General features: G+C 39.4%; 3 protein-coding genes across 5 annotated transcripts in view; 1 reads left to right on the top strand and 2 right to left on the bottom strand.

The window, feature by feature from the left end:
* Window positions 1–5,128: 5,128 nt before the first annotated feature.
* Window positions 5,129–7,232, bottom strand: LOC100740393 (DNA-directed RNA polymerase III subunit RPC3). Its single transcript, XM_003491260.3, has 8 exons — window positions 7,086–7,232; window positions 6,901–7,019; window positions 6,670–6,800; window positions 6,324–6,558; window positions 6,053–6,261; window positions 5,812–5,965; window positions 5,363–5,723; window positions 5,129–5,288 (listed from the first exon to the last, which is right to left on the bottom strand). Exons 1-8 carry the CDS (start codon window positions 7,230–7,232, stop codon window positions 5,154–5,156), a joined length of 1,491 nt encoding a protein of 496 aa, XP_003491308.1. The 3' UTR covers window positions 5,129–5,153.
* Window positions 7,233–8,058: 826 nt separating this feature from the next.
* LOC100740150 (N-alpha-acetyltransferase 15, NatA auxiliary subunit) overlaps window positions 8,059–27,976 on the top strand; it is a 45,379-nt gene continuing 25,461 nt past the window's right edge. The window contains exons 1-8 of the mRNA XM_003491258.3: window positions 8,059–8,251; window positions 8,523–8,870; window positions 9,010–9,144; window positions 9,270–9,414; window positions 9,506–9,763; window positions 9,836–10,146; window positions 10,226–10,507; window positions 10,583–10,796. Of these exons, the coding sequence (XP_003491306.1) occupies window positions 8,195–8,251; window positions 8,523–8,870; window positions 9,010–9,144; window positions 9,270–9,414; window positions 9,506–9,763; window positions 9,836–10,146; window positions 10,226–10,507; window positions 10,583–10,796 (1,750 nt within the window). The 5' untranslated portion in view covers window positions 8,059–8,194. The remainder of the gene's footprint in view (window positions 8,252–8,522; window positions 8,871–9,009; window positions 9,145–9,269; window positions 9,415–9,505; window positions 9,764–9,835; window positions 10,147–10,225; window positions 10,508–10,582; window positions 10,797–27,976) is intronic.
* On the bottom strand, window positions 11,112–27,761 carry LOC100740269 (adhesive plaque matrix protein). Of its 3 annotated transcripts, none has more exons than XM_003491259.4 (2): window positions 27,310–27,761; window positions 11,112–15,012 (listed from the first exon to the last, which is right to left on the bottom strand). In XM_003491259.4, exon 2 carries the CDS (start codon window positions 15,010–15,012, stop codon window positions 11,839–11,841), a length of 3,174 nt encoding a protein of 1,057 aa, XP_003491307.1. In that variant the 5' UTR covers window positions 27,310–27,761; the 3' UTR covers window positions 11,112–11,838. The 3 variants fall into 3 exon arrangements, with proteins under 3 accessions (XP_003491307.1, XP_033177844.1, XP_012243650.1); XM_033321953.1 differs by lacking the exon at window positions 27,310–27,761 and adding an exon at window positions 25,664–25,682; XM_012388227.3 differs by lacking the exon at window positions 27,310–27,761 and adding an exon at window positions 16,867–17,817.

Raw genomic sequence — 27,976 nt, 5'->3', positions numbered from 1 at the left:
CGGAGCATCATCTTCAGCAGCAGCAGCAGCAGCAGCAGCAGCGTCAACGTCGAGACTCGGCCACGAGTTGTTCTGGTAAAACTTCTGGTGGTTCGCGTGAAAGGAATATATACGCATGAACGCGTGTATCGTCGCGTGAACAGGAACGTGGGAACGATATATGTAGTCGATTGTCGGGGGATAGAAAAACGTTCTCGAAGAGTGACTGAGCGTTTCGAAGCCTCGCTCGAGAGGTTGTGATATATAACGATTCTGTGCCATCGTACGACGCGTGGAGGCCCTCCCGCGGATTCGAGCGGCGATGTGTCCTGCTTCCTTGGATCCGCCGTCGTCGCGTCATCGTATCGCCCAATATGTCGCGCGATTCGTTATGAGATACGTTGCTCGTGCACACATGGCTGAAAGATCGTGCGTAACTCGGACATACGCATCACGACTCGAATCTTTGGGACAGAGTGTCATGATGTAGAGTCACGTGACCGATATCGGCCAACCAACCCTTTCTCGCTATGCGCTACGTATACATGTACGTCGAACGATTCACGGGACACCGGTGAACGTGAGCTCGACGTGGATAACGGCATCGTGCGGAGCTCTGATGGTTTCCTGCTTGCTTATGCTATTACTAAGAGGAATGGGGTGGGGAAAGCAGGCGCGACGGTTGATCCATGCCGACGGGACAATGAACACGACGGCGGCACGAGAGTTTACCAATGGTATATTCCGTTGGTGTAATCAAAACCGCGACCAAGGCGGCGCAAATCTGCGAACGATAAGGTCTAATCGTCGTTAGGTAACGTTCTAGGTAACGAGATATGCGCGTGAGTAGAATTCTCGATCAGGTAACGAACGTCGATTCGCGTGTCAACGTATGTCGGTATCCATCTCGCGGGTGTTTTCCGTACGCGGGAGCGCAGAGTAACATGAACGCTAGAATTATACATAAAAAATAAATGAGGTAAATAAATACAAATATAAAACGATATATATATACACACACATTTTATATATATATATATACACACATACCTGATTTTTCGTAAGACTGCCATGTGTCACATGTGTGCGCGCGCGCCAGAAGGATCGATCCGATGCACTCTCCCGCCGATGCTCGATCGAATTCGTTTCTATCGTGTTTCGTATGAGCCGCGTTTCAACACACCGCGAGACGATCGCGACACGTATTTCTGTGTGTACGTGCGTGAGTGTGTGTACGAAAATACGATGAGCGGCCAAAAAAGTCTTGTTCCTATTCCTTCTAGTGTGTGTGTGTGTGCGTGTGTGTGTGTCTGTCTGTCTGTCTGTCTGCGTGTGTGTGCGCGTGTGCGTGTGCGTGCGCGTCTATAGCGATACGCCATTCCGGTCGGCCGTGTCAATACGTGAGAAACGAAGATAAATAGAAACGACAGAAATAAAAATGAACAAAAGATAAAAATGTAAGAAATTGAACGTAAAAAAGAGAAGTAAAAAAGAAAGAGAAAAAAGAAAAAGCTGTGGTCCGTTAGTATCCTGCAGCATCACGCGTTTTCCGAGTATACGCGGCAACACGCGTTATTAGATCGTATAGTTATCCCACGTTCACGGCGGACGGTCCTTTTTTTCATATTCACATGCAATCACTGATATCCGGTGTATCGCACGAGGACCGGGACAGAGGACGAGAAGAAAATGTGGAATTCCACATTCCGTCACGCGATATGAACCCGCTCGAGTCACAGGGGTGTGTGGCCACTTCGTTTCGCGTCTAAAAACACACTTATAGTACTTATAGTATTTTTCGCGATTAATTTATGGACCTAACGTTAAGCGGAGATAGCGTTAAGCGGAGGCAAGATGAAGAGAATTTTTTTTTTCTAAATAAAAAAAAACCAAAATCTAAGGAGAAGTAATCGAAGTGTATTATTAGAAGGAAAGGAAGTGTGTATGTATAGGAAGAATGAATAGAGAGAAAGTGAGAGAGGGACACGCGCGGCGTCAATTTTAGTACAATGTTATTGCGTAAAATTACGGACGGGGAAATTAGCGTTATTTATTGTAAACGATGTAAACGAACGAATAATCAAATTCTAATACGACGTTGTGCGTTTTGTTTTTCGATGTTTTCCGGACACACGTTGTTACATTTTTTCTCCGTTTTTCATTTCCTTCGAGTTGTGCGAATTCGTGAAAGCACGATCAACCTGATGGGAGCCGATCGAGAGAATCTAGAGACCGTTGTTTACCGTGATGTTAGTGGATGTCATAGAAAAAAAAAAAAGGAAGGAAAGGAGGAAAAAACGAGCACCGTCTCGTAACGAGAAAAAACAATATAGAACTATAGGGCGTAAAGTCTCGTATGTAATTCGGGAAAACGAATTGTACCGAAACTGGAAAAATCGGGAGCTCGATGTGATAATACTTATGTGCCAAATAGCGTTTTCGCGGACCGGAGGTTTGTGACGATATGACGTCCCTTCCGGTTCCCGGGTCGGCAGAGTTGGCTCGACGTGAAAAACTCGATAACTTCTACATCTCTTTTTTCACCGTTTTTTCTTTTCTCTTTTTTTTTTTGTTATTTATAATCAGTGCAATTCTATACAAGGTACCTAATATAATTTTATAAAGAGAGCCAGTATCCTCGATATATCTGTGCCCGCGTTTCGTCGGGTGCTTTCGAATACCGCGGCCGGCGGCAGATAGGATAGCTTAATGTTGATAATAATTTATTTTATGTATATACATGAATTTGTACAACTGCGTCGGCGGTGTGTTCGTCGATCGAGAAAGAAAGCACGAGAGTGTGAACGGTATTGAGAGGATGAAAAAGAGAGAGAGAGAGAGAGGGAGAAATCGACCGACGCAAAAAAAGTGTCAATACTATTGAATGTACAGTGTAACTATATTGTGATGTATCTTGCATAGCGCCACATATATGTAATTTACTCGAGAACACGTAGACTTAACGAAATGTTAAAAATGCGATGCATATTCTTATTTTCATTTGGTCATTATTATCTCTATTATTATCCTTAATATTATTATTGTCACATCAGTTTTATTTAGTACTATTATTATTATTGACTATTATTATGATTATTATTAATATTATTATATTATTTCTCTCTCTTTTTTTTTTAAATAATTATCCTTATTACGCATAGCAATAGAAGTTGTACGTGCCAGTTCAGATGACAACGACGACGACAACGGGCGACATGAAGCTCGTCGATCATTTGCGTGCTCGAATACTCAAAAATTTTCAATGTCGTATCGCTCACGCAACAATTAGATGTTTTTTTTTACATTTACACTGAAACGTTTTTTTTTTTTCTTTCTCTTATCACGTCCTGGAAAACCGAAAGGTGCACTTTCGTTAGACATTTCTACGTTTCCTCCGAGCAATTGCGTTTCCTCCTTTCTTATTTTTCCATTTCCTTCTTCTTCACCAATTTGACCTCCAAATAACAATAATTTAACCCTATTCATTCTACAGATAACCAATCATTCAATAAATCAATTGATATGTGGAGGATATAAACGCACCCATTGCATGTTATTTCCTATTGTGCCATATATTCGTAATCTTTCAAAATAATTCGCTCTTTTCATTTTTCTACCTTCTTCCGCGATTTCTTCCGCCCTTTTACATTCAAAAACGCATTTTCGGATAGCGTACGTACAATTAAGCTGTTAAGAAATTTTCATCGAATTTGATTATCGCCAGCACGTTGTTTTCTTTATAAAGTTCAATTCTGCATTTCATGGACAGATCAGTTTGTCAGGAACGACACATGCTAAGTACACAATTTTTTCCTCCTTTTATTTTTCTTTCTTTTCGTTTGTATACCTAGAAACGAACGTTTTCACGATAATCTCAATGCACTCGCTGTAAATTCATCGGATTTCAAAAGAAAAAAAAAAAAAGAAAAGAAATGCAACCAGTGCGAATGCAAACTGTAAGAATAGTAAATTGTAAAACGAATACATTACTAATACTATAGTATATCTAACGTAACGAAGAAAAAAAAGTGAACACTAACATCCAATCTCAATATTCCAAGAATTCACTTCATTTACATGTACGTTGTTGTTAATGGTATGAAAAAAATATAATAAAATAACGCTTTACCGAAATTCAACCTTAGTTTTAGGTATACAACGTTATTTCTAGAAGAAACTTGTATGTACGTGCAATGTACATAGTCTATGCAATACCGTCTAAATGAGAGAAGAACATGAGAGGAGAGAGAGAAAGAAATAGAGAGAGAGAGAGAGAGGGGGAGAGAGAGGGTGTGTGTATGTATGCGTGTGTGTATATGTGTCATGAAAAGGGAAAAAGGAAAGAGTATAAAATCAGTCAGATGCATGTTTGAATGCGATTACACGTTCACGATCATCTTATCACTACTCGCGACAGATGTAGTACACGTTATTAATTGGTGTCAATAGCGTACAATCAAAATATATATATATTTAAGATCGGTGAATCTTCACTGTTAACACTATCTACTTTGAATTTTTATGATTAATAAATATTTACAACGGAAGAGTCCGTTTTCATCGCGGTAGTGTTGAGATGAACGTATAAAGTATATAATAGGAATTAAGGGAAAATCATACTTGGAAGTAAAACGTACGGTAGTAATGACACACCAAACATAATGGTCTCCAGTCTTTACATACATACCGTAATGGAATTACGTTTTAGCTAATTATAAATAGCATTTGCAGCGTTCGACTTATTTACTGATCCATAAGGCACCTTGAGCTGGCTGTGATTCATAACTCTAATAATTTGTTTCTAATCAACTAACATACATTCATATCGCATAGATGAAAAGGTATAATTACACGAAGTGTTTGTCAATGGTAGAACATTTAACGGTGTGTACTCCAAGATCATTTTCCCTAACAGATAGTGACATCAAATGCACTGTATCACATAGAGAGCAGCACTATTATAAACATAGATATATGATTATATTTATTACAATAATTTGAAAGTTAGGTATTCTTTGTTGTTTGTATTTTACAAGCGTAACCATTATTATACATAAATAAATAACTATATAAATGAATGAAATTTTATGTACTTGTTCCTTCATGAATAGTGAAAATGAGTAGCATCGTTAATATTTATCACAGTTTCACATATTTAAAAAACATGTCTTTATTTAATGGTAACGTAAATACATTGTCAATAGGAACAAAGTATCGTCAATTTGCAATTCGGTAATACCCAATTTCTTAATCCTATTTTGAACTTTTTCTAATTGTTGTTTCTCAGACGGTGTCATCATTTCTGCAATCTGTGAACAATTTGAATGGAGTTAATCTGTTACTGAACAATTACAAAGAATATAATACTGAAAATTATATGCACCTCTGCTAATTGCTCTTCGCTAGCACCGTGTTCTTTCAAATTAGTCGTAAGGGTTTGCATTCGCAATTGTTTATCGATCATCCGCTTATTGCTGCTTGCTTCATACTCTCGTCTTTGCATAATATTGTACAGTGCATGATAACAGTGCTCCACTTCCATATGAACAACCAAATTTAAATCAATATGAAATAGGAAAAATGTTTTTATTGGTGCAGCTGATACTCCAGATTTCTTTATTTCCTGTATTTGTAAATAATTCTCTTGCAAGAGAGTATACGTCAAATGCTTCGCTTCTTTTGCCGGAATCATCGCCAGTTGTTGAATTTGCTCCTGTTCAATGTACTTTCTATTACGCACTAATCTGTATAGTAAAATGAAGATACTTAAGTTAATCAATGTTAAAATCCCAAAATTCCTACCTAAAGTATAATGTTAAAATCCTGAAGTACCTAAAAATTCTGGCTGCTTTTGAACCAAATCGCTCCATTACAATATTTTCTAATGTGGTCCATGTTAATTGTTTAAACGCCTCTTTCATATTAACGCTATATTGACCACCTCCCGAATCCCCAACTCGTTTTAAAAATTGACTAGAATCTTCCTCTGAAACAATACATTTAGCTAAGTATTATGCAATGTTCTTCGAAATATTTAGGCAGTTTAAAAGTACACTTTTTACAATGTTTGTACCAATTAGACGTAAATATTGATCAAGATATTGTATAAGTAATGGACAATCGACTTTTCTAACTGCTTCTTTTATTTCTGTAAGAGGTATTGGATTGGATGTGTCTTCCCATGATGCTGTCCGTAAATACATAAGAATCAATAACTGTCTCATCAACACTCCTGCATTTTCGTCAAGTCGTCTGCTTATAGCTGATATAATAATTTGATCCCTATAGATTACATTGCAAATTTCTCATGTGTTTTATGTACACAATAGTTTTGCAGCTCTTACCTAAAGTCCTGAGTAAAACGATCAAAATTAACTTTCCAATAAATTTTACTATCTCCACAATCAATATCATTTCCTTCTATTCTTTTAGTAATAGCAGCCAAATTCAAATCTGGTAATGTAAAATTACATTTTTCATTTCTCTCTTCAATTGTACCTAAACTGCGCATTAAAAACTGGTTTTTGACAAGTAATTCAAATTTCTCTTTTAAAACTGGAACTGATGGTTGCAGATCAGCTAAAAATACAAGTACATAGTTAATAGAACAACATTTTTTATCAAAATTATTGTAATATAATATATACAATTATTTTTTAAGTTAAAATTTAAAACTATAAATTTACATACAAGGTGATTGTTCAATCTTTTTATATGTCTTTGCGATTGCTTCTGAAGCTGTTATATATCCATTCATTAATACTTCTTCGAGAATCATCTCGCACTCGTTTCCACACATTGATTTTACAAAGAATATATACCTATTAAAATTAAAACATTTAAGTTATATGAATCTTTCTTATTTTCATTTATTTGTAAATTGAAAGCAACAAAATCCGTATTATATAAATTACATATTACCTTGGGTAACGAAGAATGAGTAAAACATTTTCTACAATTAAAGAATATTCCATCCCCTTTTCTGCTTGATTGTACGTAACAAGACCATGTTTTATTAAAACGCATAATGATTCTTTAATCTAAAAACAACATTAAACATATGTCATAAATGAGAAATAAATTAATTAAAATAAATTAATGTATACCTTTGTTATAGGAAGATGTGTTGCATGACGAATTAATCCTATTGGTCTTGCACCATGTTTAAATAAATCTTCAGCTACAGATTGCACAATCGGACCAAAGTGCTCAAATAAAATAGAAAAACACAACTTTCTACACATTAATGACATGTCGTTATTCTCTTTCTACAAATTTTGCTAACCAAACATTTGTAAGCATAAATTACTGTACATAAATCACTTAATTCTAAAAGATATAAAGCCGAGGACATATGTTTTATGAATTAACATCTTTTGTTAAAAGTTCGGCCATATTGTTTTCATAACCTCTTACGAAATTATAATTACGAAATAAACGCGCAACTACAATCCAAATCTACAAAATCAAATCTACAAAAATTATTATCTCCATATATATTTTTTTACAACCATATAGAAATTTTAATACAAATTATACATTTGATTCTTTATGTACAGTACACTAACTAACGTACACTACATTAGTTCGAACAATTTAAAAGCCTTCTGATTTGAAGACCATGTGCTTATACAAAATATAAGGTTAATTTCTAAAAGTAGACCAATCATGGAGTAAACAACTTGTAAATTGCACTTAATGTTATAGAAGATTCCAAGGAGTATAAATAATGTTTTTATAATATATTTATAATATATTTACATAATTCATATAGGATGTATTTAAAAAACAACCTTGTTATATGTATACGTTAGAAAGCTAAATTTTTCTTCGCGTACGATTCAAACGATATCATATCCTTCATAACCTTTGTAATTTCATAGAAATGCTTCTTAAGTATCATTGGTTATCATTACTTAGAAATTCGTATTTCATGCAATTCCGAAAAAGGTAAAATCATCGAAAGCATCAAAGATAACGAAATATAAACGCGAACGTACACAAAGAACGTATTATTCTTGTTAATAAATTTCTAAAAACTATATAATATATTAAAGTGTGCGGCACCGTGGATGTAGAACTTCCGGCGGAACAGCATTGTCGCAGATGATCACGTGATCGAAGATCGACTTCTTCGTTTGTGGCCACGAGGTTTTGTGGTGAAAATTAAGTTTACCGGGTGGAAAAGGCCCTATATTTTTGTATTTATACAAAAATGCCCTCCAGCAATCCCTTGCCACCCAAAGAAAATGCCTTGTTTAAACGAATTCTGGTGAGTAATATGTAATCAAAACGCTCTGTTTTGGACCCCACTCTCCGGTTAATAAGAGTATTCATCATGCTGTAATGATGAAGCACTCTTCGAAAAATTGTGAAAAATTCACTGGCAATCATGGGTCATAAAAATTTTACCGATCTTATGAATGAAAACATGATTTTTTGTTTATCTTTTACGATACTTTATAATGCCAGTTTATTGAAGTACATAGTATTGAAATCATGAAAACGTTTTATCCTATGAAACGTATTTATGTTTCTTGCAGAGGTGTTACGAACACAAACAGTATAAAAATGGGATAAAGTTTGCAAAGCAAATTTTATCAAACCCTAAATTTAGTGAACATGGAGAGACCTTGGCAATGAAAGGTCTCACTCTGAACTGCTTAGGTCGCAAAGAAGAAGCATACGATCATGTCCGGAGAGGTCTTAGGAATGATTTGCAATCTCATGTTTGTTGGCACGTTTATGGACTTTTACAACGCTCGGATAAGAAATATGATGAAGCCATTAAGTGTTATAGAAATGCCCTTAAATGGGACAAGGATAACATTCAAATTCTTAGGGACTTATCGCTGCTTCAAATTCAGATGAGGGATCTGGAGGGCTATAAGGTAAATCCTTTATATGAAGGACCTTATTTCTATTTATTGTATATGTGTAATTTGTTTTATTCTTGTTTCTTTTTCATTAATGGCATTATCAACGTAATTTTTATTTAATAGTAGTATTTATTTCCATATTTTTTTTTAGGACACAAGGTACCAGTTATTTATGTTACGTCCTACACAGCGTGCTTCATGGATTGGTTTCGCTATATCATATCATTTATTAAAGGACTATGAAACAGCACTTAAAATTTTGGACACATTTCGAAATTCCCCAATGGTATGTATTCTAATATTATGTAAAAAGAAAAAATGTTGTATTAAATAATGCAATATCGAATTTATTTTTTTTTAATATTGATAATATTATAATATGTAATATTGAGATATTTTTAATATTTGCAGATTTGTTATGATTATGAACACAGTGAGTTGCTATTGTACCAAAATATGGTTATCCAGGAATCAGGGGAATGTGAACAAGCATTGAAACATCTTGACAAGTATAGTGATCAAATTTGTGATAAAGTTACTGTAAAAGAAACATATGGTATGTTATAAATTTCTACAACTAAATTATGAAAACTAATTGTAAGTGTTTTACAATAATTTTTTTTAAACTAATTTCCTGTTTTTTGTAGGTAAATTAAGATTACAATTAAAACAATATGCAGAAGCAGCACAGGTTTATAAAGAACTTTTAAATATAAATCCTGAAAACACAACTTATTATGCTAGGCTAGCAGAGGCTGAAAGACACACAAAACCTGAAGAAACATTAGCTATGCTCCAAAGATACGAAGAATTGTTTCCTCGAGCGTTAGCGCCGCGTCGCTTACAACTAAATTATGCATTAGGGGATGAATTTAAAACATTAGTAGATCGGTACTTACGAAGAGGTACGATTTGTTTATTGAAAATATTTTTACAAAGAGTCTAAGTTACTTATTGATATTTTATTTACACCATAGGCCTTCATAAAGGTGTACCACCCCTATTTGTAAATCTTCGTTCTCTATATAACGATCAACAGAAGGTTGATACTATACAGTCTTTGGTTTTGGAATACAAGGAAGCATTAAAAGCTCATGGGCATTTTAGCGACCAAGAGAAAGACAATGCGCGAGAGCCAGCTTCGGCACTGTTATGGACTTATTATTATTTAGCACAACATTACGACCATCTTGGACTTACAGAAAAAGCGCTAAATGAAATTGATGCTGCCATAGAACACACACCTACACTTATAGAACTTTTTGTTACCAAAGGCCGCATTTATAAGGTAAATTCTGTGTTCGGTTTTTGTAATGTATATTTATATTTCTTTAATAATGTAATTAATTGTGCGTGTACATTCTTAGCATGCTGGTAATGTTCAAGAGGCTTATAAGTGGTTAGACGAAGCGCAAGGATTAGACACAGCAGATCGATATATTAATTCTAAATGTGCCAAGTATATGTTGCGTGCAAATCTCATCAAAGAAGCGGAAGAAACGTGTGGCAAGTTTACTAGGGAAGGGGTTTTAGCCATGGAGAATCTAAATGAAATGCAGTGTATGTGGATTCAGACAGAAGCAGCTAACGCTTACAAACGCCTTGGAAAGTATGGGGAGGCATTAAAGAAATGTCACGAAGTTGACAGGGTAGGTTTTAACATCCTATATTTGCAAGTAATAATTTATTATTAGCCGCTCTCAAACGATTTCTATCAATTATAGCACTTTTCTGAAATCATAGAGGATCAATTCGACTTTCATACCTACTGTATGAGAAAGATGACCTTGAGGTCTTACGTGGGTCTTCTAAGGTTAGAAGACGTGCTACGAGCTCATCCATTTTATTTTAAAGCAGCAAAATGTGCAATGGAGGTTTATTTACGACTACACGATGAACCATTGCCCGATCCGACACAGACGCAAGAAATCGACACCGGTAAGTCTACATTCTTTGCATTGTTTATTTTTATCAATCAGCTACTAACTATCGCCGAGTTATTTATATTTACTACATATTCGTGAACAATGATTAAGGGTATAGTGCTCATGTGGTTTTACTTATTTTTGTCATGGCTTCTAAGGAAGGGCTCATGAATTTGTGTTTGGAATTTTTTAGATTTAAATATGTATTTATTTTTATGCAACTTTAAACGATCGATTTCTTAAAAATCATTTGTCATTAAATTGGAAGTCACGTATTGTTTAAAAAAGATACTTTACTATTTTAATCCTACAATAATAATACCATCTATTAAGAACGTCACTTATATTCATCGCATATATATTTACAATAAATTCCTCGAATAATACAAAATTCGTAGAGTATCATACAAGAATTAACATAAAATAATACCGATATGATAATCAAATGTGAGCACCATATATGTGATTTTTCTAATAATATGTCATGCTTTTATCAATATTTTGCTTACAAGGAAGGAAACTTTGTCTTTCTAAGCAATGTTTATTTCATGCATGTTCGAATATAATATATTTCGTGTAACACGGTTTATGAAAAATGCACTCGGAGCTCTATAATTGAATCTCTACATCGTCAATCATAACTATATGTACACGGTATGCGTTTACTATCGATCATTAATCACAGACAACGCGCGAGTACATGACGGTCATTCAAAGTACTCGCGCATACCTATCGTCGCACACAAGCGGCGTTACACACAATATCGCATCTGTATCATTCTAAAGCAGGGTTGGGGAGAAGGGGAGAAGTTAGGTCACATAAATTAAGCATTTTATATAGCGTAACTGAGGCGTCGATAACCATCTAACTTAATTGTACATTACGCATACAAGATATATCCGTATATATATTTACACATAGAATAAATATCCTAATAACGGTACACAACGTTCTGACGTTGATTTCCGCGTCGCGTTCCATATGACACGCATTTCCATCGTGCGTCCCCGATGATTGGTATGGCATTGTGCGGCTGCCTCGTCGCGTACACGTATCACACGTTGTCTGGCCTCCGTCGACGTCTTAGTAGCCTCGTTCCTCTCGACTTTGAGTAGAGGTGACCGGCGTTCTGCTCCGGCCTCTGCGTGATCGCCTGCGGCGTTAGGAAGTAAAAGTGACCCCCATCGCCTGGCAATCTGTACGCGAAATAGGCCTTTGGCTTCTCCGGCTGGTTCTCTTGCACTGGAATCGGGTCGATGAATTCGGCGTCTGGATTTATAGTAGGTCGTGGGTGGCGGTAGTTCACTTTGATATCGTCTTCCAACGATATGGGTAGCTGGGGATACGTGTCGTCTAGCTCTTCCGGAGATTCTACGACCGGTACGTAGTTGGTGGGTGGACCGTTTCTTGGACTCACGAGTGGCTGCGGTGGATAAGCGCGGATCGCTGCCAAGGGTTGGTCATCCCTGTTGGGTATTCTATAATTGGGTGGCTGTTGTTGGTTTGGATCGACCACCGTGATGAATTCACTGTCGGGATTAATAGGAGGCAGAGGTCGCCTGTAGTTGACAAGAATGTCGTCTTTGAGGGAGTATGGTCTCTGAGACTGGTCTCCGTAATGCACTTTAACCTTAGGTGTCTTATACATAGGCGATTCGGGGGTGTCGTAATTCTCCACATAGGTATTCACGTAATCCGGTCTTTCGGTAATACTGTTCGTCTTGGAGTACATGGGAGTCGTGCTCGGTATACCCTTATGCGGTATCTTCTTGCCAAAGATGGTGAAATACTCCTTCGTGACATCATCCAGGAACTTCTCGTCCTGTTGAGTATAATAAGCATGTTGAGGATTGTCCGTGGTACTTATCGCTGAATGCGCTGTCGTCGAAGGATAGATCGGCTGTTGATTCTTATACGGTTGCGGCCTCACTCTCTTCTGAGGCACTGATTCATTCTCATAATCGTATCGATGATTATTATACCTTCCATCGACTTTAACGTTCTGATACTCATTGAATGCGTTAGTTTGCTCTTGCTCGTACTGCTGCCTTTGATTTCCATGCTTCGAGTAGTCCGCTGCTTCGAAACTGTACTGATAAATCGGCTTTGATTTCGCCTCTTGCCTGTAATAAGCCTGTGGCTTTGAGGTGGTGTAATAGGGCTGCACAGAGACGGCTGGACGAGCAGATATGGCTTGATAGTAAAGAGGCGCGTGATCAAGTAATATTCGTTGACCCTGAGTTCTCGTCGAGCCGCTCTCGTACTTCGGTGAGCTTTGCGTGACTGTCGTGTCACTGTAGCGAATGGGCGCGGAATTTTTCACCGGAGAGCCGATAAACTTGATACTGTAGTCCTTCGATGTTTCTCGCGACGGAATTGCCTCCACGTTGTAATACTGCTTTTTCTTTTCCTCGGCTCGTGGTTGCGTCACAGTTTCATAAAAAGGCGATTCGGTGGTAGTCTTGTAATAAATCGAATTTGGAGTGGTATGAAAAGGTGGTTCGTGAGATTCTTCGTAAAAGTAGTAAGAAGCCTGACTGGGCGATCGTTCCGGGTTACTAGTGGTAATAATACTCTTTATCGAGGCCGGCGTTACTTCCACAGGTCTTTCCAAGGTGGACTGCGTGGACGTGTAGTACGTCACTATCGGAATCGTTTTACTGGTCACTAGACGCGACCACGCTTCATTCTTCTCTTGTATATTCTCTTGATTGGTTACGTGATTTTGTGCTAACGAACCGATGTTGTAGAATTCTGGGTTATCAAGCGTAGTCGATTTATCCGGCGTCGATGTCGTAATTTCTATATAAGGGACTGTCCTTACGTTGGGCTTGGTGGTAAAATTTTTGTCCGTAAAATTTTTATACCTTGTTCGACCGTACGTCTTTGTAACACCCGACATACCAATGGACGTCCTGGATTTTATGGTTTGCGTTAGGTTTGGCACTGTAGTGGTACTCTTATATTGCTTCGTAGTTAATTTCCTAGGTGGTAGATAGGTAGGTCTGGGTCTTGGTACGGGAGTAGTTTCTGGTCGCTTCGTGTACTTCTTCGTCGTGGTCTTCTTGTCCTCGAGAGCAGAGAAGAAGTCCGGCGGTGGTGGAAGTATAATTCCTGGAACCAGAGGACCCGGTGGCACAGCTGTCGTATTATCTTGCTGATATTGAAAACTGTATGGCGGTGGATAGTAAATAGACTGATCTTCTTCGTCATACTCCGACTGATTATTCGGCGGTGGCACGAATACTGCACCAGGTGGAATTGCGTGATAGAAGGGTGGAAAACTGCCAGGTGGTACGGTATCTGTCTTATCGTCCTTACTCTTTATGCTTGAATTTTCTTCCTCCGAAGATGCGTTCTTTGAATTCATATCGGACATTACGATAGTCCCGTTGGCTATAACAGCGAAGAGTGGACCATCCTCCGATAGTAATCCCTTGGTAAATAAAGGATTCTTTCTGTAGTCAACGGTGGCATTGGCGATCTCCTTGGTGCCATTCGGCCCGATGATCTGTATCGGGCCGCCCTCTGTGAGTTGAATGGGAAAGGGCGGCGGTACCTTTGGCTTGGATGGTATCTTGACCTGTCTCCTGGGTGCTTTGTAATTGTCGATCGGTGGCCAGGTCGGCGTGCTGTCTCCGTTGGCTTGCGGCGTCTCATGGCCAGGAAATTTCCCTCCTCTCAACACTAATACGTGATTCTCAGCCAACCAAATTTCATCCTCATCGAGACCACCCAAATTGTCGATCGTGTCCTTTGGTACTTCCGGATTGCCTAAGTAACTGATTATTCCTGGTCGTTTAGGTTGACTTCCGTAGATTTCGTTCTGTATCAGACCGTATTTCCCTTCTTTCACTTGTTGAGAGAGAGTTTTCTTCTCGTCATCCTCGTCTTTACGATTAGCCTTCGTCTCCCTCCCGTTTCCAGCAGACGATAAGAGGATACCGTCATCCCAGAACGTTTCTTGCTTCGCATCCGCTCGCAAGTGGCCTCCAATCAGTTTGTGCGACACTTTCCTTCCGGCTTCCGTAGTTATCTCGTTGTCTCTGCTGGTCGATGACTTGAAACTACGGCCGGCTGGTGTGTGCGTCCTGTCTGCTCCATGACTAGGTTCGTCCGCACCGACATTCCGTCTCTCCCTGCTCGATGATGATGTCACGATTGACAAGCAGGTCGCTAACACTGCTACCAGGAGGAGCTTTCGCACAGGAAATCTTCTCGGCATCATCTGCAACGGAAATTAAGCAACTCTTGACGTTTCGTTCAGTATGATGTAAATGGTATTCATTATTTTTACTTCAATATCTATGAAACAATATCTTCGGTATCTTAATATCTAAATGTTTTCATCTGGCATATTCATATAGCATCGGTATCTTTTTTTCTTAGGATTTATATTTTATTGCATAAATACGATATATTTATGTCTCCCAAGAAAAATCAAAGCGACTGTTTTGGTGTGAATTACTTAATGAGGTTTGACTACGATCACGTGAATTATATTCACAGTCGCGATGTATATCGTACGGTAATTTTGATAATACCGTTCAATCTTGTAATCACATCATGTGTCTTTTAGAGCAGTTCGAGTTGTTCGTCGCAAGGCATACGGTGACTGCCACCTGGCGCAACGAAAGTATAAGTTTATTCTGTGGAGGTGTTTCCGTTCCACGGGAGTAACTTTGCTTTCCCCATTGAAACGGCAACATTTTCTCAACTATTGCATGGAAATAATAATTCCTGTTATTAGAAACTGATATTAAAATACGCGGGAGACTCTTCGGACTGAATGACGAGCTTGAACGAGAATCTACATGTACGAACTTTCGATTTTACATTATACTTCTCCTATACAGTTCCACGAAATCAGTAAAATGATGTAAATTTCGTAAATTTAAAGAATAAGCAACTTTCCCCTAGGATCATCGATAGTATTTCTGAAGAAGAGTTCGATGAAATTAGAAAGATAATATTCTTCGAATCGTGACTAGGATCTCAATGGAAGAATCGACATTTCTTCCTATCGTTAACGGAATCTCCCCGTCAATTTTCACTTTTCTATTTTCTAAATGTATTTCGATAAAATCAGCAGAATGGAACGCGAGAAATTGAGTAAAGGTTCCCTCATCGAACAGTTACTAAATTTCCGAGGAACGTTGAGACCGCACGGTTGAAATTGGCGAATTCGTCAGGCCCATTTACGTGAATTGCAATAATATGGGAATGTGGGACCGGAGGGGACCACGCCTTTCCCTCGTGAACAGTCGGTGAGCGGTCGACAAACATTCACGGGTCACTGGAGTACTAGCGCTCGTAATCACTTGCAACCGAATAACAAACCTAAGCTCACGTTTCTGCATTCGCCCAGCGCACGTTGCGTTAGCCACGGCCAACGTCAGAGTCGTCGATATCGCGGAAGTAACTTTGTCGTACCAAGTTTCCGACAAGAAACTGAATTTACTGCCTTTTATTTTTATCCATATCCCTGCGGATCTTTGAATGCGGTAAGCAAAGTCGAAGGATGTTTGAAACGAAGTTAATTGAGCTTTGTGATTTATTGCCATCGGTAAAAAGGATAATGAAGCTGCAGTTTTTGTTCTTATTACGATGAATGATAGTGGTAATGTTGGCAATTAGCTGTTTACGGTCCTTTGTAAATGGAATGACGACGATAGTCCTTGAATGAGGTATTAGGAGAGTAATTGATGGCTTGGACATTGTTTGAGGGACGAGTTAGAGAGAAGTTAGTGAGTGTTGAAGAGTTTCGTAATTGGAAAATGTTAATATGGTTGAACATCGATGAAAATAATTTATCTTTTCAAACTGATCCAAGGGAGGAAAAAAGACATTTGGTTTTAAGAAAATCCTCAAGACTATTAAAAAACGTTCGATATCAAAAAATTTGCGACCTATAAAAAATATTTATAAAACGTGTTAAAAAGATACTTGTCTATCAGAAAATATTGAAAAAATACCACCGTCGGTTCAAGATTTCACTGTTCTCCGCGAGACTGTTGTATCGGAAACGTCTTTTTAAACTATCAAATACACTGATAACATGTTACGGGGACTAAAAGAGTACCTTTCTCTCGGTTTCCGGAGCGGTCGCGAATCTGGACGATAATCGTTCAGCAGGACGTCGTGAATGGTGTGTAATCGAGTTGCCACACGCAATAATGCGCTTCTTCCGAGGGGAACGTAGGTTTTTCAAACGAAGAACGAGCACACACGCACACGCGATGATACTTTACCACGAGTGCCAGCGATTTCTCTCGGCGAGCGGCTTTTTAATCGAAACGGAACGAAAACGTGACGGAATCGAGGAATTCCTCCGCATGGAAATCGGCTTTGTTTAATTCCGTCTCTGTCTTTAAATCATCTTCTTCGGGAAGCTATTTGACGCTCGAACAGATAACGATTAATCTAATCCGCATGCCGACGATTGCTCGCTTAACGCGTCCCGATCGAGAGCTAACCATCGCGTGTATTTTGCTTTCTCCACCTCGGAAGCAATGACTTTGAGATCGGCTGTCCGACACGAATGCAGCAGTCCGCTAATTTAAAACGCATTTGCTGTTCTCGCGTCAGCTGTTCGCTTTCCTCGCGACCGCAAGACCTGCTTCTACCACGAGGAAGACTCCTGTCGCCAGAACGCGTCTTTCGAAGGTCAGTCACGTCCCTGGAGACACGATCGTCTAACTTTTCCTTGGGAAACACTTTCAAACATCTCACCAACTAATACACGACCACTGACAATATTCGTTTCACTCTCCTTTGAGAAAAAAAAGCACGAACGAAGACGTACGTCTGAACCATCTAACGCATTCACGGTATTCTAGGTGTAAAAGTCGAGTAAAATGTTTTCTAATCCTTCTATCGAGCGTTCTGACGTGTTGTCCCGGTTCATAGACACTTTAACAGGACAAACATCGATCAGAAAATCAATGGAACGTGCGACAAGAAGGCGAAGCTGGCGAACAACCGCTCGCGCCGGCATGGTACACGTGACTGGCCGGTTTTCATCACCTTTCCCGGTGCACTGGTTCGCTCAAGGACGTTTGTTCCGAAAGGTGGAGCCATTTCCAAGCGATACGTCTAGCTGGAAAGGAGGAAGTCGTTGCCAGTTAAGATTCGTACGGTTCACGCGATCGCGATCGCCGCCTCTTTGCTGGATGGCGATACCGTCTTGTTCGTCGAACGTTCGCCTCGATCGGGCGGCAGGTAGCATGAATCCACTTGGCTCAGATCGCTATACGAAAAACGATTTCGAAACGTAGGCTTTCACTTTCGTGCACCACGCATTGTCAGCCTTTTTACTCGATAAGGGATTTAAATGACGCAAATCGGGCTACGGGATCAAGCTTTCTTTAGTTCAGGCAACGATGTCTCCGATCGTAGATAAGGCACTCTGATAGTTTCATTCTGATAGATTTACTTAATGTTCTGATTTTTAAATCAGTTTCAATCGAAATGCAAGATGCTTTGTTAAGTGTTTCTTGGAACGTTTTAATCGATGCACGCGGTTTTCACCTTTCAGCGAGTTGGACTAAGGAACGTTTTAATACAGTTGTGGCATTAACGAGAAGGGGTTAATTCGTTGTAAGCAGATCTGATTACTTAATTGGATTCTAAATTAATTTCCTACAGACTTGAGAAATTGCCAGTGGCCGTGTGGACGCGGTTCGTTGATATTAATAATTTACTACCTTTGAATAAAATGAGATTCTAAGAACAGAGCGATGAGTTTAATTTCTTGATAGTTTTGCATAGGTCTTTTACATTCTGCTTATGTAATAGATTCGTTCTTAGGAATTTACTTCTCTTCTAATTTAATCAGGAATTTCCAGCTGAATTCAAAACACGCTGCTCTGCAAGAACAATGCACAAAATTTAGATTCTTCTCGACTTTAATAATAAATCATAGATTAAACGTGAAGGCTAACTTACTCATATTTTATCTGGAGTTCGGCAACAGGTTAAGCGCAACGTATGCGAAATTTCAAACAAATAATTAGCATAACCGCTCAGATACGACATTTCAAATTCACCGTAGAGGTGATTTTAATTTCATCCTACTAGTCACGGACTGAAAGCCCTTCGAGTCAGAAAGAAAAAGCTTCGTTTCTCCCGGTGCTCCATTTCTGGGTGTTCGCAAAGGGCCGACCGATTTGACGAACTATCGTAAAACTGACGAACGTCGTACGCCGGGCGGTTCTACGCGTTCCGCAACGCGGATTGTCGATTTTTCGCGACGTGATGTAAGAAGAACGATCTCTGTGGCGTGGTAAGTGCGGTTACGCTATCGTTGCGACCGAACCTGCTGTAATATCGTTTCTCGAAGCCAGATTTTCTAGTCCTGCCACTGTGCAGTTCTTGATCCGAGCGATTTCGTTTCGAATAGCTCGAGGAAAGTCGCGTACTCGGCTAGTAGTAAAGTCACGTTTGTAATTCAGTGTCTAGAGTAACCATAGTATATCATGGTCTTTGTAGATGTAAATAGGTATGGGAATGAATAGCCGAATGTACGTAGTTAATTTTTTTAGCTTGTTTCAATTCTGCGCAGTACTACAGCGCATTTGAAACGATACTGTTATCACAATATTTAGATTGTTAACACATTATTTCACATTGTGTATGGGATCAAGTTCGCGTATAAAACAGCGTATTTATTGAAAATGTTTGGGAAGACTGGGAAATGTAACTCGAATGCACGATGTGTTAATCATTTCGATACGATCACTGACTTTACTCGACAGTCACCGGTTGCTTACGTACTGTCGTGCATTGACTTCGGCGTTATGTCCATTCACGTAAATTCTTGATAAGATATTCATATAACTTCCTTGGTAGCTTCGATATAACATTCGACGAAGTATAGCGACAACGTCATTATATTTGGAAATGAACCTTGATACGAAAAAATTATACGTGTCCGCCTTACGTTTCCAATTTGACCTCATTGAAAATTATGCCGTTAGTTCGATGACACTCTATAGAAATTTTACAGTCAGAAAAATATAAATTTATGAAATTGGATAGGTTCACACTATCGATCTCGTTTTTGGTCGCGACTTGACGGCGCGCGCTAGCACGTGGCCTTGAATGCAGGTCATCAAAAGCGTGTGCAACGATATGGCATTGAATCGCGGTGAGGGAACGACGCGGCGGCGGTTCGTCAGAGGCGGTGAAAGGCTGTGTGCGGTTCAGGAGCCGATTCCAACAGCGATTTATCCATCAAATATCGTTCGATTGAAACCTCGGAAACGCCATGGAGGAACAGAGAAAGAAAGAGCCATACCGAGGCAACACGTTGCATAGCTCGTGTGACGAGCGCGCGTGCCTCGCGTAAGGCTCCCGCGCGCGCGTTATCCAATTCGATTTACGCTTTCAGCTACTTTCCTTTTTGTTTCACGTCGTGCTCGCTGAGCAGCATTAATTCCTTAACGCCGTGCTAACACCTGCGAGCAACTTTCGGCGCGTCGCTCGTTTAACTATGCTTCCTGTTATGACAGAATGACTTTACCCTCCTTCGTCCACTTTATCACGGAATTAAGCTTGTTAAATTATAGTTATTCTGTACGAGTATTTTGAAGAACTGTTACTCTGATGAATATTTTAGAGCAATCAAACGCGAAGAACACAGAAAAGATAGGATAAAAGTCTATTCTTTCTGATATTCTGCCTATTATGTTACTTGGTGGTTAAAAATATTTCGATATAAGATAAAGGAAAAAGTAAATAACCTGATGATGGTAGATTTAAGTTTCGTTTTTTTATCGTTGTTTCTCAGTGTAAATAATTGAAATTGAAATTAGAGTTTAAGCTAAACTTGGCCACAGACGTAACTTGCTTTTATCGAATCGGAACTACATAATGGTTACAACATGTGTGATTCAATGTTACGCCAACTATTAACATATTACTTATCTATGGTTTCTAAGTCATTGACCCATAAATATATTGTCTGTTACATTGCACTGTCGCATTGATCAAGAACCAGTCTATCACGCCATAAGACAAGATTTGTGATTTCTTTCGTCATCTACCTGTCGATTCTTTTTATGTCATAATTTCTTGACAATCTCACGCCTTTGACATAGAACGTGTTCTCTTTCCTTGCACCAAAGGAACAAAGGTTGTTTTCTTCATTTTGCAATTTTGTTTAGAATTTATTCTCGTTTGGTTTATTTTCATGCTTTTTGTTCTCGAAGCGCACAAGTCACGTATTTTACGATGTACGTTGGACAGAAAGCTTTTTATAATTTTCTTTTTCAACATCGACGTTCGAAGAAATAGGATAACTGTAGGAAATTTCGCAAATTTCCAAATTTTCACACTATTCGCGTTATTCGCGACTTTGCATTTATGTAACGAAACGGTGAAAGCTGAATCCAGCGTCGACTTTGATTTATTTTTGTCACGATGTTTAACAGTAAAGTGGAGTATCTGTCTCAAATGGAGGAATCTAATTTTAGAAAAGAAAAGGGCTTTTTGCAGAAAAACTGTTGCAGATAACCGAAGATTTTGAAGATATTTCGATAATTGCGTAATATCTATTTAATGTAAATAATCATCAGGCTTTTGTTTCATGATTTTAGTTTCTTGTAAAAATTGAAAACCCTCCGTGTAAATCGACGTCATTCGCCTTTCGAAATATTTATAGACGTCTCGAAGAATTCCAGATATTTGGCTAATGAGTTTGTATCGCGTATGTATTAAAATTTCTGGAATTAATTACTCGGAAAGAATGTGAACAATTTCAAAAATATTGGTCTGCAGGTACACACGTCGAATCTTCTTCCAAGTTCGATTAATATTCTGCGAAATTACAAATTCAAACCTCCATTCATTTTCTGAAACATTTTTATGCAAGTTCTGCATCTTTTCTTAATGCTCTTTTCCAAATGCTTAATGCTCAGAGTTTCTTTTCGTTTCGAACTCAATTATTTGACTCCAAGTCGGTCGTTGCTTCGTTTCGAAATTTTCTTGTTATGTAGTCTCTCGAAAAATTTACTATCCTTACACGTCAAGTTGCTTTATCTTCAACTCGAGCGGCCAGCTGGCATACTGCCTCGTTAATTCGCCTTCGCGCGATCTAGACGATCAGTGATTCAAGAACTTATTCGAGGTTGATTTTCGCTTCGAAGTTATCGGTGATGAGGTTGCCGGCTTGAGACTAACAGAGACGAGTATCAGCGACCGTAGTTGTACACCTTGGCATTGACCGGCTTGCACTGCAAGGCAACTCGCTTGCATAATATGCTCGTCTCGTTCATCCCGCGGCTCTACTGGATTATTCTCTTCTCTCCTCGGCACCCGTGGCTCCTTTAACGGTAGTGTGTATTGCACGCGAGAACGCGATGTATCTGCCGCATCTCCGTTTCGATGAACACAGCTATTCGGATATAATGTGTACGTGACTCATCATGTATATAGCATTCTGTTGTTTAGGACTGTAGATTCTGACGAACAGGATTTGCTCGAGGCGCTATTACGGTTGTAAAAAAACAATCAATTTCGATGATTTTTTTGTCGTCGAATATCTTCTATTCTATTGATTGTAAAATATGAAATATGGAAATTAGACAACGTTTATTTCAACACTATCATAGCTTTAATTTATGAATCATTATTTTATATCACAAAATATCTTTAATTTTTTCACATAAACGCTGCAGGATATTTATAAGGAAAGAATTGATTTACCCCTTTTTTTTTAATTTTTCTTCCATAATTACGATGTTTGCATTTTAATGGAGCTTTAATAATATGCGGAATCTTTAATTTACATTCCGCAATTTGTCGTCAGAAAGGAGAGAAATGTTTATGACCGATTTTCTCCATAATACGATTAACCAAAAGGGAGAAATGTCGTTTTTATTAAAGATATTCCGACGCGCATTATACGGAGGCTTATCAGGATGCATATAGCGTATGCGACCAATACCGGTTTACGTTTTTGTTGCGACTGTAAAAGCTGTAGGTACCGGTCAGACAAGGTTAACGGCCCAATTTTTCCACCGCGCGAACATCGTCATTTTTCGTTTTCATTTTTATCCCCCTTTTTGGATTTATTATTGCAAACAAATGACGAAATTTTTCACGGCGCAAGGATATGCAGATTTCTCCTGCCTTGAATTATTCCTGCGATACCTGTTCCGATCGTCGATAGAAACGGTGTATTGTTCCAAGTAATTTAAGGAAAGCATTCATACTTTGAAAATTACTCGCGCCATCACGCAGCTATATTTATTCTCCAACTTTTTATCGAAACGAAATAAAAATTTGCGCATTGTCAATGTCCAATGACATCAAAGCGTCGATTGTAACGTAAAGAGTTAAATTATTTTTAACGTGACTTGGCTTGAGAATAATTTTCGCGCGAATCTCTGCTACTGACAATGAGCCAAGCAATGACAAACTATGGACCTCTGTGGCAGTAATTCGTACGATAAACACGGCTCCGCTAATTTCATCAACACGTACGTGAACAATTTCGCTCTTTGTTCGCTCACCTGTTCGCATTCGAAATAAACGCAGGGACCGCGAACCGGTACCGTATTTCGAGAAAATAGTCGACTCTGGTGTATGACCTTTCGTCACGTATGAGGTAGATGTCCCGGTTAAAGCGTCCGTTTTAGGCAAAAATCGATCCCAAGGACTGTTATATCCACCAATTAGCCGTTAGTTTCCAATTAGTCACCGATTAGTCGGACTTTCAGTGATTTTTAACATTTAATAAACCTCGTTTCGACCAAGGTCTTCATGCTGCGTAAGTTGAAACGTCCTGTCAATGAGCGTTATAATTCAACTGGTTACGGCTGGAAAACGCAATTATTCGTCACCTGGCCTGTTAACAACTGCGTGGTGCCTAGTAATATATTTTATGCGATCCGACCATAATGTTGCCCATCTTAACAAATCTCTTGACCCAATAAAACAACGCGATAAACCTTGCAAAATTTGCTTACGTAATTTCGATATCTTCTTCATCTTCTTTCGCTTACATAAGTTTTATGGTTGTCGTATAATAATTTGAAATAAATTTTTTAAATGTTTCTTCCCATAGCTTTGCTCTATCGTTATACGCAGTTCGTGAAATTTGACTATTTAAAAATTTGATAATAATACAAACGGTTAGTAATATCTTTTAGTCATTAGTTTCTCACTAACTTATAAATTTTAATAACGTTCTTCTATGAATCACAGCCAGATGACGGCGGCTGGGAATCGTTTCTCTGTGATGTGTTCGATCTGTGTTCCGTTTTGCGCGCATTCCCACGTTTCCTCTCGACCCTGTCGAGCTTGTCGTCATATCACGCCCGCGACTCTGATAGCCGCAATTAGGGACCAAGAGGGAAAGCGCGCGACGAAGGTTACGCCAAGGTTCGTGTCACATATTTTTACTCGTCGCGTCTCTCTTTTCGTTCCTCGTGCTCTCGTACTCCAGATCGCAAGAATTTATCGTCGACTCGATGCGCTCGTGGTCATTCGCTCCGCAATTTATTACCCAGTCGACTTTTATTTTAGACATTTTTATCAGATAACACAGTTTTCGCTCGAGTAAAACGCAACACGTAGTTTCTTGGAAGAACAGGCTCATTTTATCAAAGCTGTCGCAGTCAAAGTTGACGTTAATAGAATCGCTTCGAGGTAATTCATCGAAGGGCTTGCTCGCGTTTGTTCCTTCCCAGAAAAGCAAAAGGATTTCATCTTTAACGTCTTTAACGTCAATTATTTTCAATAGAATGTTCATCGTATTATACAATGGCCGTGAATGTATCTGGAATTTTACCTGAAAGGGCTATATCCGATTAAACACTAAATCGATTTCTCAGTCTAACTTTGAATTCGTTGGGAGACACGTTTCCATCTTATTCCCCGTGATAAACCGTTTAAATCGTGAAACACAATTTACTAAACGTTTTGTCGCTTTCTCTCTGCGGATAGCATTTTTCTTTTACTCGACAGAAAGGGAAATTACGCAAGTTTGATAAATAGTTGCGGTTCCGGTGCTCCGATCAGCGATTCTATTTCATGACGCGTGCACGAGTCTGTCGATCGTCGAACGTAAATAACACTTTTCTTGATCCGGTGGTCTCGGTCTAAATGCGATAACTCGGAGGAACACTCGAAGGAAATTAGATTCCTAGATCGTAATTTGCTCCGCCCCTGTCTAGCGCGAGGCGATCTTAGACCTGCTGAAGAAACAAGGACGCGTTGCTCAACCGATGTTGCTGGAGTTCACGATGCTAATAATCGCGAAACGAGCACGATCGTTTGTTACAATTCCATTTAATTGCTGAACGATAGGCGAATGGACATTGGCTGACACGCTTAATTCGAGGGTACCGAGACGAACGAGCTCCCAATTGAATCCGTGCTACGCCCTCTGATCCGCATTTAGCGATGAATATCGTGTTGGTCACCAGAGGCGATCTTCATTGTTCAATTATTTATTATTAATATATTTCGTAAATGGATTGGTGATAAAAAACAAATTTATTTCGTTTTCGAATTATCTTTTATCCTGGCAAAGATTTGGGTATTCTGTATTAGCGAATCTGATCTCTATGTTAATCGCTGTTTTATAGCATTCTATGAATTATTTAGGAACTTTTTTTAGAAATACACACACACAGAGTCGAGAAGTACCTAATCGTTTAGAAATAATTTCGTATTATGTAGCACGAATTGTAGCAGGTCTTGTTTTGAAATTAAATAGTCAATTATTTATTTCTTATAATAGAAACATTATTATAATCCGATAAAAATCTCGTAGAAGGTACATTTACATAAATTCTCTTAATCATTCTTTCAAGCTGAATCTAATCTTGGAGCAAAGTATGCATCCTCCGAATACTTTGTAGCCAACTTACCATTCATCCATGATCCGCCTACTCGCGGTTATAGCTACGTGGTATATTATGCCTTCACAATTTCTCAATAGGACCATCAATCCTTCGATGTGACAAGAAAACAAGAGCGAGCGATAAAAGTTTTCACACGTACCAAAGTACGATACAATAGCATTGTAAGTACGTGTCAAAAGATACATTTGGAAAACCATCGAGGAAGAGAGGTGTAACGAAAGTTATAGAAAAATTTAATACAAGGTATCGCGTTACAAATCGCTAAATGTTCCCATATATCTCTCCGTATTATATCCCCAGTCAATTTTTACACGATCTAGACACGATTTGTCCGCTAGTCCCTCAAAAATATGTCGCCGGTTTTTACCTTCGTTTTCGTCGTTGCAGTTATGTCAAAGTGAAAGCTACCGGTTAACGGCGAATAGGAAGCACGTCGATCTCCGCTGTGTTAATGACGAATCTACGTTGTAATTAAGCGGACACGTGACGAGGGCCTCGCCGTATACGCGGATCGATCTGCCGGAAATCTTAACTTTCGCGGTGCGTGGAACTGACCGGATACTGTGGACGTCTAATGCGACGTGACTACGTGAGAATCGTTGCAAGCGGAACGAATCGTTTTCCTTTTCTTCGATTTTCCATAGGTGTCGCTATAGATTTTCATGATGAACGATTTCTTTCTCTAGACTGGTCGACAGTCTTCCGCGTTGGGAGATCGGAGAAACGTTTCCCCCTTCTATGAGTCTGCCCTCTTCCAACGAACAATAATAATCCACATCCCGTCGAGCATAATTCCACGCGTTCGAGCGAACCTGTTTCTCGGAAGTGTCACGACATTTTCGTTCGTCCGATAAGAAGAAAGGTACTATAAATTCGATCAACCGGTAGTCGGCGATCGGTAGCTACGGTTTGTTATCGCGCGTGTCTAAATGTCACAAGTTGTACGGGAATATTTTCCGTCGTCGATTTGTGAAAGCACCCCGGCCTGTTTGGAATAATATTAGTCACAGCATCGATCATTCATTACACGCGAGTCTCACGATCCGGTTCTCTCTATCGTCCGTCGTTTCTACGCGTCCGGTCATGCCGACAAACCGATCGCCAACGACTTCGTTCCTCCGGCACGATATTTATCCCCCGCTGACTAACAATTATCGTGTACGTCCGTTCGATAAAACGAAGAAAAAAATGTTGTCGATAAATATTCATGCCGGAAAATGCAAGGACTCCGATCTTTTACCTGACTCGTTGTAGGCTCGCGACACGTGAACCGCTATTCGACGATGATTCACGAGAAACTATGCCGATCGTGCCCGTTATATAAATTTCCTGAGCAGTATGCAGTCGCAAAGACGCGCCAATTCGAGTACCAGAAGACAGACGCGCGTGTCTTCGTTAGCCTTTCTTTATCGTAATTGTCGTAATATCCGAAGTGCACTTACTTCGAAACGATATTACGTCGTTCTGATTCTCTCGATCGATACCAAAATGCGCGTCAACGATTCTACGTACTTTTATTACGTTGCTTCACAAAAATCTAAACGTTATAAATCAACGATTAAGACGATCAAAGATAACTTTATTTCACTGAGACCTCACACGGTTGTCGCACGAAGTTGACGATGAATTTGAAAGGAAAAAAGCGGACTCACGATCTTCTTCTAAGCTCCGATCCACTGTTCCAGTATATCTCCCTCGATTCGACGCTACTCAGCGCTCATCTACGCGAACCAGTTACACACGCGATGTGATATAGTCTTTCCAACTAATTTCAATCGATTAATTTCAACAAATACGAACGAAACGAATAGAATAGAACCGATGTATAGGACTTGTTATCACGGAGATGAGCCCATAACACGGGAAAGCAGCTCGCGGCCGCGCTGTACCACTCACTGTCCTGCTGCACTTGGACGACGATGAAGAAACGAGTAACCTCCCGGCTCGTGTGACCGTAGATCTTTATATCGGTGGATCCTACTGGCCCTGCGCCAGTGTCCCACTCTCCAACGCGCGACACGAGACAACCGGAGGAGGCCCAACGCCGTGTATACCGTGTATATGTGTATATAGTTGTGATACGATCCGCGAATCAGCAAGAGAACGACCGTGTTACTCGCGGCAAAAGGGATACACCAAGTGGATCGTGTGTGTCACGAGGCTCTCCTACGACTGCCGCGCCAGACGCGATCACGTTGTTCCGCTTGCACGCCTCTTCCACCCTTCCTTTTTGCGCCCGATACGCGCCTCTCCCCACGTTCACCACGCTGGAATTGGTCCACGCGGCGGGAATAAACCGCGATCATAGGAAAATCGCCG

Source organism: Bombus impatiens, unplaced genomic scaffold (genome assembly GCF_000188095.3).
Source record: "Bombus impatiens unplaced genomic scaffold, BIMP_2.2 scf_0543, whole genome shotgun sequence".
Taxonomy (NCBI): Eukaryota; Metazoa; Arthropoda; class Insecta; order Hymenoptera; family Apidae; genus Bombus; species Bombus impatiens.
The sequence above is the reverse complement of the archived record's forward strand: the minus strand, read 5'-3'. Positions and strand labels throughout refer to the sequence as shown.